The 17,403-nt window shown below is 32.9% G+C and overlaps 1 protein-coding gene across 4 annotated transcripts in view; it reads left to right on the plus strand.

Annotated features, from left to right (window-relative positions):
• The window catches only part of Dac (dachshund family transcription factor), a 202,265-nt gene that overhangs the window by 90,694 nt on the left and 94,168 nt on the right, over positions 1 to 17,403 (plus strand). For 3 of the 4 annotated variants that reach the window (XM_074246324.1, XM_074246325.1, XM_074246327.1), the window contains 2 exons: positions 8,201 to 8,447; positions 11,616 to 11,675. In XM_074246324.1, the coding sequence (XP_074102425.1) occupies positions 8,201 to 8,447; positions 11,616 to 11,675 (307 nt within the window). The remainder of the gene's footprint in view (positions 1 to 8,200; positions 8,448 to 11,615; positions 11,676 to 17,403) is intronic. The other variant, XM_074246326.1, reaches the window with a different exon arrangement.

The raw sequence follows: 17,403 nt of genomic DNA on the forward strand, positions 1-17,403 counted from the left end.
TAATTTAATTTTATTATTTTTTCATTCAGTGTAATTCACACCACTCGCCCTTTTTTCCCTCTAGACCTAAACCCCTTTTTAACACACACTGTTCAGGTATCATCCAGACTGTGAACAAGAATTATTATTATTAAAATTTGAATAATAGAATAAAAGATAACACAAGTAAAAATAACAATAAATTTAAAGAAGTAACATTAAAATAAAAATTAATGTTATGCCATATAAGTTAGCATCGGTTTAATTTAGTAATATATACATGCTCTTTACTTTAATTATCACGTAAAATGTATAAACAATGCATGCAGCTGCTTCACGATCGAAGGATTATGTATAAGCTATGTGTGAGGCCACCCTATACTCATCTACACTCCACAGTCTCGGCTTTCATACTTAACTCGGCACTATCAACTAAACACATTGGTTGTGTATTGGTGTGTGGTATGTTCTTAGTCTGTCTTTTTCTGTACTTTCTGTACTTTCTATTTATTGCAAAGGGTATAGTACTCTACTTTTCTTCTCTTCAATTTGCATTCAGCGCAACAACAGCAAAAACTATAAGCACAGTTTTATTTGTTTCAAGTTTGAGCATTAAATCGCTTAACAGTTGTACTCATATGCCGCATCAAGGGACATAAACCTGCCAGCCGTAAAAACTTGATGAAAATACTCAACTCAAATCTACATTTTACTACTACGCTCCACTGTTTAACGTGTAATTATCCGTTTTTCAATTGTTACCAATTAAATGATTTAAATACCGTTTATAAATCTCTTGTTTTAATGCTATATTTCTATTTGTACTTATTTAGGTGACGGTTGGGAAATTTTTATTTCAAAATCAATTTTTTGTAATTTTAGTATAAGTTTTTTTGAGTTAACTAAAAAAATAGAAAAATTTGTCATAATTTTAAAATTAACAAATTAAAAAAAAATTTTTTTTTGGTTTTTGCAAATTTTTAGTTTTGCGTTCTACAACATTTTAACAGATAAAAGTGAGAATTAGAATTTTTTTAATAATCACATTTTTTTTCGATTTTTATGCAAAAAAAAATATTTCAATGATGTATTTTTTTTCTATTTTTACTTAATAATTTATTGGCTAAAAATTAAAAAAAAAATGTCAGATATCCATTAATTTCAGCCTCATAATTTTTCACCAAAAATAAAAAATTTCCTCGATTAAAAATCGTCTCATTTAGCAAAATACCACATACATAACAGACTTTATTATCTCTTAAAATAAATAACAAAAATAGACAAACCGGTATGTGATTTGTTGGGTCTGTCAGCATTAGCGTATATTCTTCTGTCTGGCCGGTCAGTTCCCGCAATAAGCGACGGTGAATAAAAGTTGACTATATCCAGCATATACCTGCTGGCAAGAGCAGTCAGTCAGAAGATATTAATAACGAAATATGATATAATGGAAGCATCCCTAGCGAAATACAATACAATGTTTATGTACTGGATTAACTGATGCTGTTCGATCTCTTCTCTTGGGTCTCCGGGCTTTAAGACCGAAAAAGTATCGACTATTCCCCTCTTTAAGACACTGGACTACATAATTCCCGGCTAGGCTGTTTTATATTATTTGTGCACGAGTCAAGCAGATGCTACACACAAACACACACAGGCACATGTGTACAGGAAAAACGTAGGCCGACGATCTCGATCGCAGATATACCGATCCAGCTCTAGATTCACCTCAAAGATTACTCGATTTTTCCTTTTGCCAACTTTACTGGTGTACATCTATATATCTATATGTAGTGTGGCTATCACATGTGTGCGCATGTCTGAGAAGACAAACACAGCAAAGCAAGGCAAATTTCGAAAGGTAAATAAAAAACAAGAGATACTGCAAAACTCTATCACCTTATGGAAATAGGTTGTTGCGAAATTCCCTTGTTATTTTATTGGACGTTAAAATGTTAATCTTGTGATGGCCCGTAGCCTATAGGATAAACCTAAAGGCTTCCCTTGATCTCGATGCAGAGTAAGAGGGCCTTAAAAAAGGATTGGGAGGACTAATTGTAAGTGATGATGATGATGCCGAAACCCGAAATCATGCTCGAGAAATAAAAATATAGATTTTTTAAATAATTCATTGACCGATATAATACTTGTCTGTCTATAATTTTCTCTTCGAATAGTTCGCATAAACTCTTATATCAGGTATTAGCTCTCATCTATATGTATAGTTTGTTGGCTAATCTTATTTTTTATTTTTATTATTTTTTTTACCCCGACTATATGCACGGTAATGAAAACAATTTTAGGGGTATATAAGTTTCACTGGATCTCTCGGTAATTTGTTTTGTTACCTTACACTTTTCTTCGAATCTAATCGACTGAATTAATTGAATTGCTACTCTGAAATTTAAAGTATAATGTATTGTCTCATTTAAAAATATTTTTATTCATCATTTTTATGCTCTATAATATTACTTTGTGCTTTCTTTGAAGAAAAGATTCGAGCCTACCGGGTAATAAGACAGTTAAGAGATATTAGCAATGAAAAGAAAATTAGTCAGAAATTTTAATGTTAATTAATGTACTCAAATAATTAAATTATACTTAATATATCTGATATTTCAGATTAAAAATCATGTTATTTAAAAAAAAGTACTTTGATTATTGATCTTAACTAATGAAGATGTTTAAATTACAGTTTAATTATTTAATTTTGTCAAAGTAGGCTAAAAATTGTCTGACAATAGTAAAAAATAGTCTAATTGTTATAATTTTAGAAAATGTTTAATTTTATCTTTATTCTTGATGAAATTAAAATTTTTTTCTTTATCCTTAAAACAAACTGAATGATGATTAACATGAAAACTTGTTGATTAAGTTGAACATTTTTCATTTAATCACAAATATCTCCTACTAAGGCTTTATTACCCAGTCCTAGCTAAAACCTAATTTTACTCATAGTATCAATTTAATATTAGAAAAATTGCACTCCTAAAGATGGAAATTCAAAGCTGATGAAGGGACGAACTAGATTGCTCAGTTGAATAAAATCCAAAGAAACAAAACGATACTAAATTTGGAGAATGGAGCAGAGGTAAGGTTAAAAGAAGAAAGAGAATCATAAGAAGAAGAAGATGAAAGTGGGGTGTTGGTGAAGAGTATGAACCGCGAGTGTAAATAATGCTGAGGCTGATTGTGGGCGTGGCTGACAGAGCTCTAAAAATCTTCGACTATATATCAAAGGGTTTACTGCCTTGAGATGATGCCTGATGCCTGATGCCTGATAAAGTGTGCTTCGAGCAAGTGAAAGAACTTTGCAGATACTTTTTCTCAAAGAACAAACAACATACACAACTCCATAGCGTGGAAGAAAAAGAAGCGAAAAATAACGAGTGACGCAAAAGGAGCAGGAGACAGCATGTATACTCGAATTAACGTTGTTGTCTGTCTTGTAAACGTTATTGTTGCTCTCGACGAAGATTGGTGGCTTCTACAGCTTCTATTTATCTGTCGTAAGGTTCCTATGTCTCAATACTACTCAAAGGCTGCTCCTACTGCCAAACTAAATGAAATGAGTACTGAGTACTGAGTACTGAGAAATGGAGAATGAAGAATGAAGAATAAAGAATGAAGGGCGTAGCGGGAACAGAGAGGAGATGTTATGTGTGTTTCTGGATGGTTGAGCTGAGGATAGAGGAGGTTTTGTGTTTTGTGTGTGCCGTAGGACCTTGTTCTTGTTCACTTTCTTATTCTTTACTCGGTATATGCCGGCAGTGGATGATACAAGGGCTCACTGGTCAGGTTGTGTGCTGGCCAAAGCGATTACTTGAAAAACCGGATCCTTGCCGCATGAAACTACGTTTCCCGTCTTTCATTATATATGTATATATATATTTGTTGGATTGTGAATATATAAATACTTGGCTAGGTACCGATCAATACTGTCTGACTATTTTTTTTTTAAGTCACTTTGAGAAGAAAGAATTTTACTGTTAAATTATTACAAGTTTTGGTTCTAAGTTAAAGATAAGGAAAAATAAGAAAATATGTAAGGAAATTTTGATTTAATTTCTGCATCAAAAAAGTTTTTTTATAAGCAGGATTAAAATTGATAAAGGTTATCATAGAAGTTTTAGAGAATATAGAGTGGAAAAATTCCTAATAAAAAAACACAAATGCTCATCAATTTTTAAGATTGTTTTTAAATTTTCTAAAGTTTGAAGCTTATAAAAAAATCAAATTAATTTATTGAATTTTTTAAAACATTCACATCTGTTGTAGGAAAAAAATTAATTAGATTGACACAAGCAGAAATAAAAAATTTGTTGTTAAAACCTAATTTTAGTGATGCAACTTATTCTCAGTTTTGTTAATTAACGCTCAGATGCACAGAAAAGGAAGGAGAGAGAGTAAACTAAAGGTTGAAGGAGTATAGTTGAAGAAAGAGAATCAAAGGAAGAAGTATAAAAAAAGATAAGTAGCTGATAGACGTTTTATCTCAACGTCATTCAGAGTCTTAACGCGATCGCACACTGCGTAATAGTACCAAGCATATATCTGAGAATCCCCGGAAGGATGCGTAATAGAGAAAGACAGTGCAGAGTGCAGCAGACTTAATAAAAAAGGGAGGCATAGGTACAGATATATAGAAGCAAATGTGCATATTGCATTCATATGAATACTTGGGAAAGAAGTTAAAAAAAAAAAAAAAAAAAAAACCAAGAATTAAATAAAAGTAATATAAGACAAGTAAAGAAGAAAGAGTCGGTGTAGAGTATGGTGTATGGTGTACGAGTACGATGTATAGTTCGAGATTGTTGGTGGGTCTCCTCGAGGTCTCCGCATGCCACTGCAGTCAGCCCAGACAGAAAGCGGTCTGTATAATTATAGGTTGTCACCTCATCAGTTCGCGAGGCTTACACACTCTCACGTGTCTATGTGTTGGTATTATATTATGTATGTAAGTTTGTAGATACGAAGGCGAAGGAATTGGACGACACAAAGACAGAAAGACAGAGGATAGATAGAAAGAGGCCGAGTGCATGGTGAGTCGCTTCATGGCGGATATATATACGCGATGAAAAATGTATGTTGTGTGTATAAAATGATGCTGAAGGGTTACTGGAGTGCAGTCAGCCCAAATTGTTATCGTCCTTCGCATTCCTCCATATCCACGAGTGATTGGAGGTTTTTTCTCGTGCGGATGGATGGAAGCGATTATTATTCAGGGTGGTAATGAAAATTAATAAAATCGTGATTGTAGGAATATGTTACATCTAGTTTTGATATTAAGATGGACAGATTTTAAAGTTTGTAAGAATTACTGTCAATTAGAAATTTTTAAATCTACAATTTTTTTATCTCTAAATAGCCAATTTTAATAATAATTATTATTATACATTTAACTGTATTTAAATGCTGTAGAAAAAGCCATCTATCAACAGTTTGTTTAACTAACATAACGGTTTTTGGATTGTTTAAATTAATGTAAAATTATAATCTGTCACGCAAATTAAATTAATCAAATTAAATCGACGAATTTTTATAAAAATGATATCAATTATTATTTAGATTTCAACTTAGTAGTATGTGTGCGCTGACTCACGATTGAAAAACGAATGGTCATGTCATAATGAAGAAATCATTAAATTAAAATATTAACTAATGAAAGATATCTTTTTTTAACCGTAGTAATAAATATCAATTTTAATAATGATAATAATTGTTTAAAAATTTTAAAAGATTTTTAGCAGTCAGCAGATGCAAAATTAAAAAAAAAAATACGAATAAGAATAAGAAAGAGAAAGAGCCAGAGGGACAGAGTAAGAAGGAATGAGAGATAGAGGGAGTAAGTGCAGTTTGAGATTGCAGAGATGAAGGACCGAGGCTAAGTGGAGAGTTTAGAGATATTTCATTAAATCATATGGATTGGAGATAATGTATGTTATCGAGCGGAGCGTTCAAATCGCGCTCTATAAGTTGTAATAAGTTCGGTCAATTTTAAGCCCGGTCATGGGCCAATCTCGACTCTGCTCGAAACAGTGGTTGTCAAACATTTTTTCCTGAGTATATTTAATGTGCATTTGTGATTTGTGTGCCGTAGTGCATCTCGAGATCTTGAGCTCCATCTCAAACTCCAGTCTAATATATATTATATCGGAACACGTGCTGGATGCTGGAATATGGACGATGGGATGGATATCGAGACGAGTGTTAGCGAAATGAAAGTGGGGGCCGGGTTCGTGAATCTCGGGTACCCACCACTTAGTCGTCAAACGGCCAGCCGGTTCGTCCAAAATCACTGCCATTTAGATAATTTGTAATGAATAGGCACCTTCCTTCACTCTCTCTCTGTGTCCTTTATTCCTTTTATCCTCGACCGACTCGTCCCAAGACAACGTCACTCCCTTTTATTTTATATCTTTAGTTTTGCGTATTTTTTATTTATTTTTTTTATCGTCATCGACACTAAAAATTTTTTACTTAAAAAATAAATAATTAAAAAAATTATCGACAGAATATTTTGCTGTGAAAATATTTACTCAGTAGCGAAGAAATAAATTTTTTTGAGTGATGTACAGAAAAAGTAAATAAATGAAATGAAAATAGTGGCGTTAAATCAGAGAGCGATCAATCTTGCATGGAACACGGGACACATATAACACGTAACCCAGAGTAGAGGTTGCGAATCTCTTGCAGTGAAGTGTGAGTGGGAAAGAATTCCCCTTAGTATAATGTATGCTTTGTCACGTCTCCTCCCCGAGATCCGACTATATGACGAGTCTCATCGACGCTCTCTCGCATCACCCTCGTCGGTGAACTGGCATGGTCTCATTCCATCATCGTCGCGATATCGTTTGTTATGCCGGCATGAACAGTTGGTCTCACTAAGATAAGTCCTCTCGCAACTCGCAGAGGCTCCTCTTTCTTGCTCCTCAACTCCTCGAATAGAACACTAGATTTCTTTCCAAGTGCTCGTCTCGCATTCCAAACCATGCTTGGTTCATTCGTCAAAACCCGCCCCAACTTATTGTACTTACAACACCGCGACAGTTTTTCGACTTTTTTAACTTTTTTTGTCTCCTTCGTACTACTTGCTGTATTCCTTACAGTGAAGTTTATGCCTCAGATTCACAACTGTAATTACAACCACAATAGACTTAATGACAATCCTCAATTACTATAATTACTTTAGAATTCATTGATGTTGACCAAATGATGTAAATAATTTATCATTTTGTATTAAAAAAAGTCAAATAAAAAATCATTTTTGATTTGAAAGATAATTTTCATAATTGACTATCAATACGCACTCTAATTGTTATTTTTTTTATTATTAGTCTAATACTTGCTTATGTATGAGTATAATAAAATAATCTTGAAAGTCTACAAATTTTTTTCTCAACATAAAAGTCAATTAAAAAATAATACAAATATGTACTTCATAACAAGTTAAGAAAATTGCATAAAAATTTCATTTTAAATATTTTGCTCACAATTTGTTACCTGAAAAAAAAAAAATCCGAAACTTTCGTAATTCATTAAATAAATTACTACAGAAAAAAAATGTTTTTTTAATTTTCTGAATTACAGTCGGGTTACAAAACTCGCGAATAGTTACGAGAGAAGTCGAATTTTATCACAATTCATCTTGCATTTAATTTTAAAGAGAGAAATTAAAGTTTCTGTTAATTTTCTTTGAACTTATAATCGAGATATCTTCAAGAAAAAATTAAACTAAAAAAAATGACCAAGTAATAAAATGAATGAAAGTTAATATTTTGATGTTATTAGTTATTAGATTTTCCCGATACATGGAGGGTTGAAGTAACATTTTGTATTGTATACTCTAAGTGTTGTACAAACACTGCACGGCTATAGGATAATGTAAGTGTGTATTAGTCTCCAGTGAAATCGGCGTACAGATTATACTGTATGTAAAATATCTATATCTATAATATCTATCTCTCCATATATGAATAGAGTTTGCTATACAAGTAAGCCGCTCACACTATACTATCACGCCGTTGTGATTGATATTTGGTTAAGCGGACAGCGATCCATCAACCCGACAAAAGCGCTCTTTATCCTCCTCTGTAACGTCAGCCGCACGTTCCATTCCAGTTTGTTTAAATCTTTAGCTCAAACAAAAAAACCAAAAAATAAAAATTAAAATAAAAAATAGTTTGTAGTGACAAGTACTGATAATTTAATTTAAATTTAGACGATTTCATGTTTGCAGACATTTCGCGACTGGAGAAGTCACCTCTGCTGGCGAACGGATACAACCAGCCGCCCACACATTTGAGTCACATGCAGTACATGCAGCTCGGAGGACATCCAGGTGCCGGACACACGGCTATTCTCTCGCCCGCGAGCCTCCCGCACCATCTACAGGCACAGGTGCAAGCGCGTGTTGAACAAGGACTTAAAGTCAACCCGAACATGACCAACATGGAAGCTCTGGCAAGGTACCATTTATATATGTATACTCTTTAATTTAATTTTAATACAAATGTTAAAAGTTAGAGTTTGGAATTAAAAATGCTGAAAGACGAACGTTAAATTGTATTATACGGCAGCAGGCAGGGTGATTAGCCTCGACGTGAGTTTGAGCTTAAAGTTCGTACAATTGAATCCGCGTTGCCCCTGTATTTATTGCTAATGATCTCGGAAATGACGAACTGACGCTGCGGGAAACATTTTCATTAACTCTGAGCAGAGCGACTGAGATTTTACGAGCTGATGAGGAGAAATTAAACGACCAGAGTTTTGTCCCCTTCTTCGCTTGCTTAATAAGTATCTTTTACTTGTTCATCGTTTTAAAGTTATTGCTTTATATTATAGTTATACCTGAGATTTATATAATTACAGAAAATTATTCAGGCTTTACATATTTTTTTTTATTTTTTTTTTTTTAATTAACAATCTTTAATTCAAAGACTTTAAAGTATTTTAGATGTTTACTGACGGAGGATTATTGAATTATAATTTTCAAAAATCAAAAAAATTTTTGTTCTAAAATTTCAATTTTGAATGAAAGATTTTATAATTTTCAAAGAAAATAAATACACTGAAAAAAAGAAAAAACTTTATCCGGACTTTATTATAATAAAAAAATAAATATAATTTAAAAAATTTTTAAGACTTAATATCAAGAATAATTTCTTAATAAATGTTTTCTTTTCTCAATGGATTCTTATAGAAAAATTAATTTGATTAAAAAAAAAAATTTTCAAACCAAGAAAATTATTTTTAAAAATTTAATTTTTTTTTCTCAAAAAGAATATTTAATTTCAAAATTTTTTTTGCTTTATTCAAGATAATAAAATTCTTGAATAAAACAAATTCAATAATCAGTGTATATATTTCCCCTATAAATTTCTCGACAGATCTCAATCCATCAATTTAAACAGCAATAAAAGAATAAATTTATCTGCAAATAAAATTACTGTTTTAAAGAATCACGTCTTTGTGTTAAAAAACCAGTATCGATGACACATTTGCAAGCTACAATTGGCTTTATTTAATTACCGATTCCGTGCTGTTGAGTCACATAAAATACCGGTTCGAAAAGAGCGCACCTTCTTTATAAATTGTTCGGTGCAGGTTCGTCTGTTCAGATATAAGAACGCGAAGTGCACCATAAGCTCGCGAGGCCAAAAGAATACAAGTTTAAGAGGATTTAGAAAGACAGTGAAGCCGTGGAAATCCGGGGGGGTCTCGACACTACTTGATCTCCTCTTTTTCTTAAACTTGTTCTTCTTTATTCTTCATTCTTAATTCCTTGCTTTCTTTACTTTTCTTATTCCCTTCGCCTCACACTACCTTTATTTCCCTTCAACACAGCCGGGCTTAAATTACATTCCGGGGGTAAGTAAATAAAAGGCAATCTCTCTCTCTCTCTCTCTCTCTTTCTATGCAATGAGCAAGTGCACCAACTTGACACTTGATCTCAGTAATACTTACAACACAATAATTTCAATAATTAAATTTACCTATTTAAATCATAATTAGAATTAATGAATTGCTTCTAATGGTTTTTACCGAAATGTTGATGTTAATGACGACCACTGCAAGACTGACGACGAAATTACTAACGACAAATTGTGGTGAGCCATTAACCAGCCGACGCGTGTTGGCAACATTGTATTGACAATGCATTCAAAGTGTTAACCTCAACCACTTACGGACCGACATCTTACATCCTTACACCTTACATATTCGATTTACTGTATACTACAGACTACCTTTACTTATACATGTAACATCTTGTGGTTGAGGCCTTTTAGCCCTCGCATCAAGTATAAATTTCCCTGTACTTCTTGTTTTCCAGCTTTGCTTTGCTTTCACCCCTTCGCTTACAAGTCTGCACTCTAGATCTTTCCCTTTTCGTAAATTATTGCGACGTCTTGAGAAGCTCCTATTATACATAACGCGAGAGCAGCTAATTACTTGTCAAGACTGTTATCCAATATTCAACTAAGTCTTTGGATAAGCATATTTATTTCTGTTTATGATAATAATTATTTATTTATTAAAAGCAGGGAGTTTGAATTTTAGATTTAATAAAGAATCATTCATAGTATGATGTAGATTATAAATTTAATTAATTATTTATGATTTTTCCAACATTCAGAACTTAACAGAAAACGATTATGTTTACATCATAATTTTTTTTTCAATTTGAAAACTCAAGATTATTTTTAAATTTTATAAAAAATTCTTTTTAAATAAAAACTTTACTAAGAGTTTGATTTTTTAAGTTTTATAAATATTATTTAAACCAAAAAAATTATCATGTAAATAATTTTAAGTCATGACTTTGTAGTTGAAATTTTATCTAAAAAAAGGTTATACTCAAAAATAAAAAAATCTTGAACAAAAATCATATTGAAAAATTTTTTTATTGAATCAAGATTAAATTGATACTGAATAAAACGAATAATAACAACAAGAGTAACCCTAAATTCATAATTATAAACAGTAATGACAACTAGGATGGGAATAATAAGTAAATAAAAGAGTAGGATGAGATGACATGCACTTTACGTTTCACATTATGATTTCAGCGCTTTGCTTTTAATTAAAATGCAAATCTATAGCCGGCACACGTACACGTAATATAATGCGAGCGAACAAAAAGGAACTAAACAGAATGAGAAGCAAATGCCTGAGAGAGATCAGGAGGTAAGACGGTTTACGTTTGAGGACTTGAGCAGATATAAGCGGGACAAGCCCGCGGGTTAAAGGGCAGGGACTACGACAAACACCGGAATATGATTAATTCACTGCACCCCGTCTATGAGGTTCTGCACCCTCCGGCGTCGATAAACATATGAACACTTGTCCACCATAGCTTGTATTTATATTAATTTATAAATTTCATTAATTTCATCTCAAGCGACTTCGGGTAAATAATTTACCGTCTTTGCAAACATAAAAAAAACTCGGTGACTCGTAACCAGCGGAAATGATAAAAATCTCGTCCTTTTTTTAATCAACGACTTCAAAAGCCGGGCAATTGATTCAATGTCGAGATTTATTTCATTTTTTTTTCTTGACAAACTCACAAATTCTTTCATCTTACTTTACTTGGACTGATGATACATTTCATTTAATTTTTTTTCTAATTTAAGATCGGGTGTATGGGAAAACTGCCGAGCTGCCTACGAAGACATCGTTAAGCATCTCGAAAGGTAAGGAGAATTTATATTTATGATTAAGTGATTTTCTTGGTTTATTCAATGGAGCAAACTTTTTCAAAATAATCTAGGTTGAAGATTTATTTCTGATAGATATTGATTTAATTTTTTATTAATTTTAAAATTGAAAAAAATACCAACTTGTCTTATTTTTCATTAAAATTTTTTCGGCATTTTAATAATAGCGAGGAACAAAATGAAAAATAAAATTTTTCTTTCGATCTTCATGTAAACAATTTCCCTAACATTACAATAACCATTATACACAAAAATTTATTAACTATTTGAAATTCTATTGACATCCCTCGATTTTTCCGTATGATAAAATTTCGTTCTTTTTCTCGATACATATTTTTAAAAATATTTAATAGTATATTACACACCGAGGGAAATAAAGTAAGAAATGTCTCAGATCACATGTAATTGTTGGCCGAGGCGAAGCCGAGGTCAACAAACATGTGATCTGAGGCTTTCTTATTTACTTCCCGAGGAGTGTATGCTATTTTTTTGCTTGACGAAGGCAGAAAGTGGCAACTTTATTTAGCGCAGCGGGCCGAAAGTTGACGCTTTCTGCCCGTCGAGCAAAAAAAGTATTTATCCCTCTCGTACATAACAAATGAGTATAAAGCGTGGAGCGATAATTTAAATGGTAAATAAATTTCCGATTGAGTTTTAGTGATCGAATTTAGGGTGGCGGGCGATAGTCCCATAATTCCCAATTAACCGAAAAATGGGTTGTATCCGGTTGTTTTATGTAAAAATGTAAAGCTTATTGAGGACGATAGAGGTAGCAGTGGCAGTGGCAGTGGCAATGGCAGTTCCAGTGGTGGCATCACCGGTATGGGAAATGCATCAAACCACCTAGCATTTCCGATAAATCAGTATTACCGTCAGCATCGAGTTTCCGGGCGTGTGATGGGTTGAGTCCTCGCTTGACGCGGTAATGCCAACATGATTTGTACGGTTCGTGCGTTCTCCTCCTCTCGATCTCACTGATCTCATCGTTTCAACCCCTAACCGCCGCGACCGCTAGTTGCGCGAGTCTCTCACTCACACACTCACATATAATGAAAAGCTTTGTTGGTATAGTTGTATAGTTGTATAGGACATATCCGAATAGTGTTGCTATATATATTCAGAGAGAGAACGTTACTAAACGCGTCTGCTACGGGTTCACCCCGATGATCCCGACCACTTGTCACTTTACGCGACGCAGATCATTGTCGCGACGTCCCCGTTCATCATTTGGGGATTAAATAATTCGACTGCCGCGAAATACTCGACTCCTGCATCCGCGTACCAGGCTTATCTCGCATCGCTACCGACTACTGTCACCCAATTGGGAACTCAAACCTCCGAACTGGGGTCCCGTGTACAGACCAAGTCATACATTCGACATCAACATCACTCAAAATATGTCCGCGGCTACATAATAAATGTACCACATTTATTGACAAATTTATTTTCAGCTTTCAAATAATTTTTATACTTTTTTTTTTTTAATTAATTAATTTCGAAAATTAAAAGAGCACTTTAACATAAAGTAGAATCGCTTAAAATTTAATAATATTTGGTAAATTTTCAAGCTCTAAGAAAATAGCGTCCACTTTATTTTATATACAGAGAATAAACAAAAAAATCTTTTTGTCTGTCTTCAATACTTTGTTTTTATAAGACAGAGAATTGTAAAAAGTATATTAATTTTTTTTTTTGTAAAAAATTAACTATAAGAAAATTTTAATTAAAAAAAAAATAATTTTGAATCAAGAAAAATTTCTTGCTATAAAAATTCTTCTGTTTGATTAAAGAAGATTAAAGTTCTCAAAAAATTTTTCCTTCTGAAGCTAATTGTTAAATTTAAAATTAATCTACCATTCTTTGTTTATTAATAAAAACAGTTTATATTAATATCCAACCAAAACAATATCACCCCACGACAAATATTTAAAAACAATCTCGAAAATCTCTTCTCCTTGAAGCAATTTTTTCTCAACCGACAATAAAAATTTGTCAGAGGGAGTTTTATTGAGGTCGCTTGAGGGGCGTCGAATTTCGATTTCGATTTTGATAAGGTGACCGGTATAATGGAGAGGGATTTGAATCGACACTTGCCCGCTGGAAACGTAATTTCCAATTCAAAGGCTATGACCACTGGCACCCTCTTTACATACATATATACGTTTTCTTTGTCACCATTATTATATATATTGGACAAAACAACAGAGAGTTTAAAGCACACATACACACAAATGTGACACCCCCTCTTTATCTCCGTCTGGTCGCTTACTCTCTATTTGCTTTGCCAGACTTCGTCAACCGGACAAACGCGTATTGTGATATTCCAGCCTTTGACTTTAAACTATATACACATATATTTACTCCCATCCCGTCAATACAGAGAAAGAGAAAGAGAACGAGAACGAGAAAGAGAAAACAATCTGGGGAAAAGCAGACCGTGAATATTCATGGTGAGTAGCTTGGTGGCTGCCCGCCGAAATCGGACTTGTTGCGACTGACACTGATGTGTAAACCTTTACTTTACTTTACTTTGTTTATTTCCAACACTATTCTACACCTACTGAGTCCTTTACTTTCCGCCCCGTCGTATTCGAGCCGCGAGTATTTAACTCCCAGTTTAATTCTGATTAATCGCTGGCCCTTCGCGCGTCGGGTTATTAATTGTTTGTCCTTTTGATTTAACATGCTTCCGAGAATCTCTCCCTTTCCAGATCTAAACTCCCGGCTCCCTGCTCCCCTGCACCACACATACAGACTACAAACCTTTATCTCGCTCGCTCACTCACTCACTTTTCGCAGACCAGTCAAGGCCCTGCTTAATCCAGATGATTTGTTTATGCTAATCCATTCGGAGCTCGCGATCCCACCAACCAAACGGGCTCCAGTTATTTACGAGTTCTCTTGTCCCATCTGCAGCCAAGAAAAACTAGTTAATTAAATTTAGTTATTTCTCTTAAATTAATTCTTTTGAGATATTTGATAAATTTTAAGTTAGAATTTTGTGACAGTGAAAAAAATAAAATTAGTTACAGCAATTTTTAAAAATAATCCAAAAATCAATGTGTAGTTTTTAAATGGTTATTGTAGGAATTTATACGTTGAGTTTTTTGTTATTTGTAGTAACAATAACTGGTCCGCTTTGTTCCGTATAATTTAAATTTGACGCGCTGACACCCACATGCATTTGTGTGTTTTTTTATATATATTCTTCGGTGTATATTGCGATGTAAATTGCATATATTGTTAGGCTGGTTTTATACAAACAGTCGAATTATTGGGGCTTTTTATTTCGTGAATTTTTTTTTTTTTTGAAGGATCACTGTTGATAGTATATTAATTGTATGGATAAAATCAATATTGATTGTTTTAACTAATGTTAAACACGCTTGCAGATTTTTTGAGTAGTAATCTTTTAGAGTTTATTTTATTGGAGTTTAAATTTTTAAAGTTTACATTGTAAAAAATTTTAATTTTAATGTAAAATTTGTTTAAATGTCAAAAATTTTGAGATCTTAAAAATTGCAAAGTTTGCAACGAATTAATTGGTCGATTAATTAATAATCTTGAGAGCGTCGAAGAATGGTAAAACAATTTTCTGAGAAATTAATAAATTAACAAAGTTTATGTTTAGAATCAAGCAAAAGCAAACTTTCGGCATTGTATACTTCTAACCTGAGCCGACGTAATTCGCAGGACATAAACGTGAATGTAAACGCACTGAGTCTGGCAAAGTAATATTAATGGTAGCCGTACGGTGCGCCATAGAAACCCAGTGTATCAAAGTGCCCTCGGGTAGATGGTAGATCGCTAATGTCGACTTCCTGGGTTTAAAACTACCCAGTCATTGTGGCATAATTCACGCGTATTGTCGTGTTATCCCCAGCCAAATGACGAGCACTTGCCTTTCGGCTCCTTATCAGCTCTTTCGCGCGGGTAAAAACATCCCCCCCCCCTCCTTCTACGCCCTAGGATCTTTCTCATCTCTGTCGTCTTTTCAAGATGTCATTAATTACAGCGACGTTGACGTCTTATCGGAAAAGACATCTGCTGGAAAATAATATTCATAAAATTGAGCCTTTCCCTCTTATTCATCTTCTTCTTTTGGTGTTTTATTTTTCTTGTTAAACTTCTATAAGACACAAAACTTAAAACGTCTTCGGTAGCATAAAAGTCCGCCGTCCACCGTCAGCGAAAAATAAATAAGATTAAAGTGAAAATAAAAAATACAAATAATTGTATAATAAAAAAATATGTTTTATAGTTTATACTTTGTGATTGCTTATGAATTATGGTGATGGCAAAGTATAAAATATTATTATACTTACTAAGAATTTTTTTTTTTTTTTTTTCATAAAAATCTTAAAGAATTTAAAATTTATATCTATTATTCTCTTCATTTATTCACTGAAAATTCTTTAAGCTATTTTCGATCATAAAAATTCTCCATAAATTTTTATTTTAAAAAAATTTTAATTTCATTAACTTTTTACAAATAAATTTTTAATAATCATTTTTATTTTTACAAAATTTTCTCCATAATTGGAACTTTCTTTAAAAAAAAAAAAAAAAAAAAAAAAAAAAAAAAATCAGATGATAAGTGAACGTCAATTAAATCAAAAGAAGTGTAAAAGCGAAAAAGACATATTAATAATGAGTAAAATTAATTCATCGATTACTAGATAATACGTGGGGATTATCTGTTAGGACTAATTGCGTTCAAACGAACTGTCGGCACCGAACCGCTTGAGCACACACCGTGGACGATGCATGATCATATGATGATTATATATACAGAGATATAGATATAATAATAAATACAAATGCGTGGAATGGTATCAGGCATACTCCGTACAACATTTTACATAGGTGTGCGTGTGCATGCATCAGCGAACCACCAGTCTGATTAATTTCGTGCCTTAACTTGTCAGCAAACGTCAGATAATTAACGACAATCTCGAGCTAATTTCAATAATTATTCCTACTTAAAATAAAGGGAAAAAACATATTAATCATCATCATCATCATCATTATTATTATTATGATCCATAGGATGTTTATATTTTTATTAAAATCAAACTTGGATTTAATTATTATTTACGTTATTTTTTGCTCACTTTTTTTGGTCTAGCAGACTAAACAATCCGTCTGGTATCTAGTATGCAGACATCCGGATAATCATTTTGTTTGCGTGATCGAGAAAAGTATCGAGGAAGAGGAGTCTGTGTATTTATAGACTTAATATTCCTAGTATACATCAGTATAATAGACAAACGTCGAAAAAGTATGTTATAGTTGTTATAAATATGAAGCATAAATATTTTATAACTGGTCGAAGGGCATCCCAATCAATTCTTATGGATCCTTTCTTAGAATCGTTTATCATTATTGGCATCGATCCTCATCGGTCTTCTCCTCTTGCCTTTCACCCCTTACCCCGAATAAATAATATCCAATATTGATCCATTGCCTGTTAAAAACTCGAGATGGAGAAACAATCTTTCCGGCGAATAATCGCTCAGATGAAGTTAATTGCGTCAAGGGTCACGTCCAGACGAATAAATTGGGTTAATTTTTTTTTTTTTAGATTTTTTGATCCTAGTGACCTTGCTCTTGACAAGTTTATAGCCGAAAAGTGACAATGATAGAAAGGTTTGGTAATATTTAAAAAGATTCATTAATATTTAATAAATGATTTTTTAACATC

This window comes from Cotesia typhae, unplaced genomic scaffold, assembly GCF_013202065.1.
Source record: "Cotesia typhae breed Kobodo isofemale line unplaced genomic scaffold, CoteBio_Ctyphae contig_48, whole genome shotgun sequence".
NCBI lineage: Eukaryota > Metazoa > Arthropoda > Insecta > Hymenoptera > Braconidae > Cotesia > Cotesia typhae.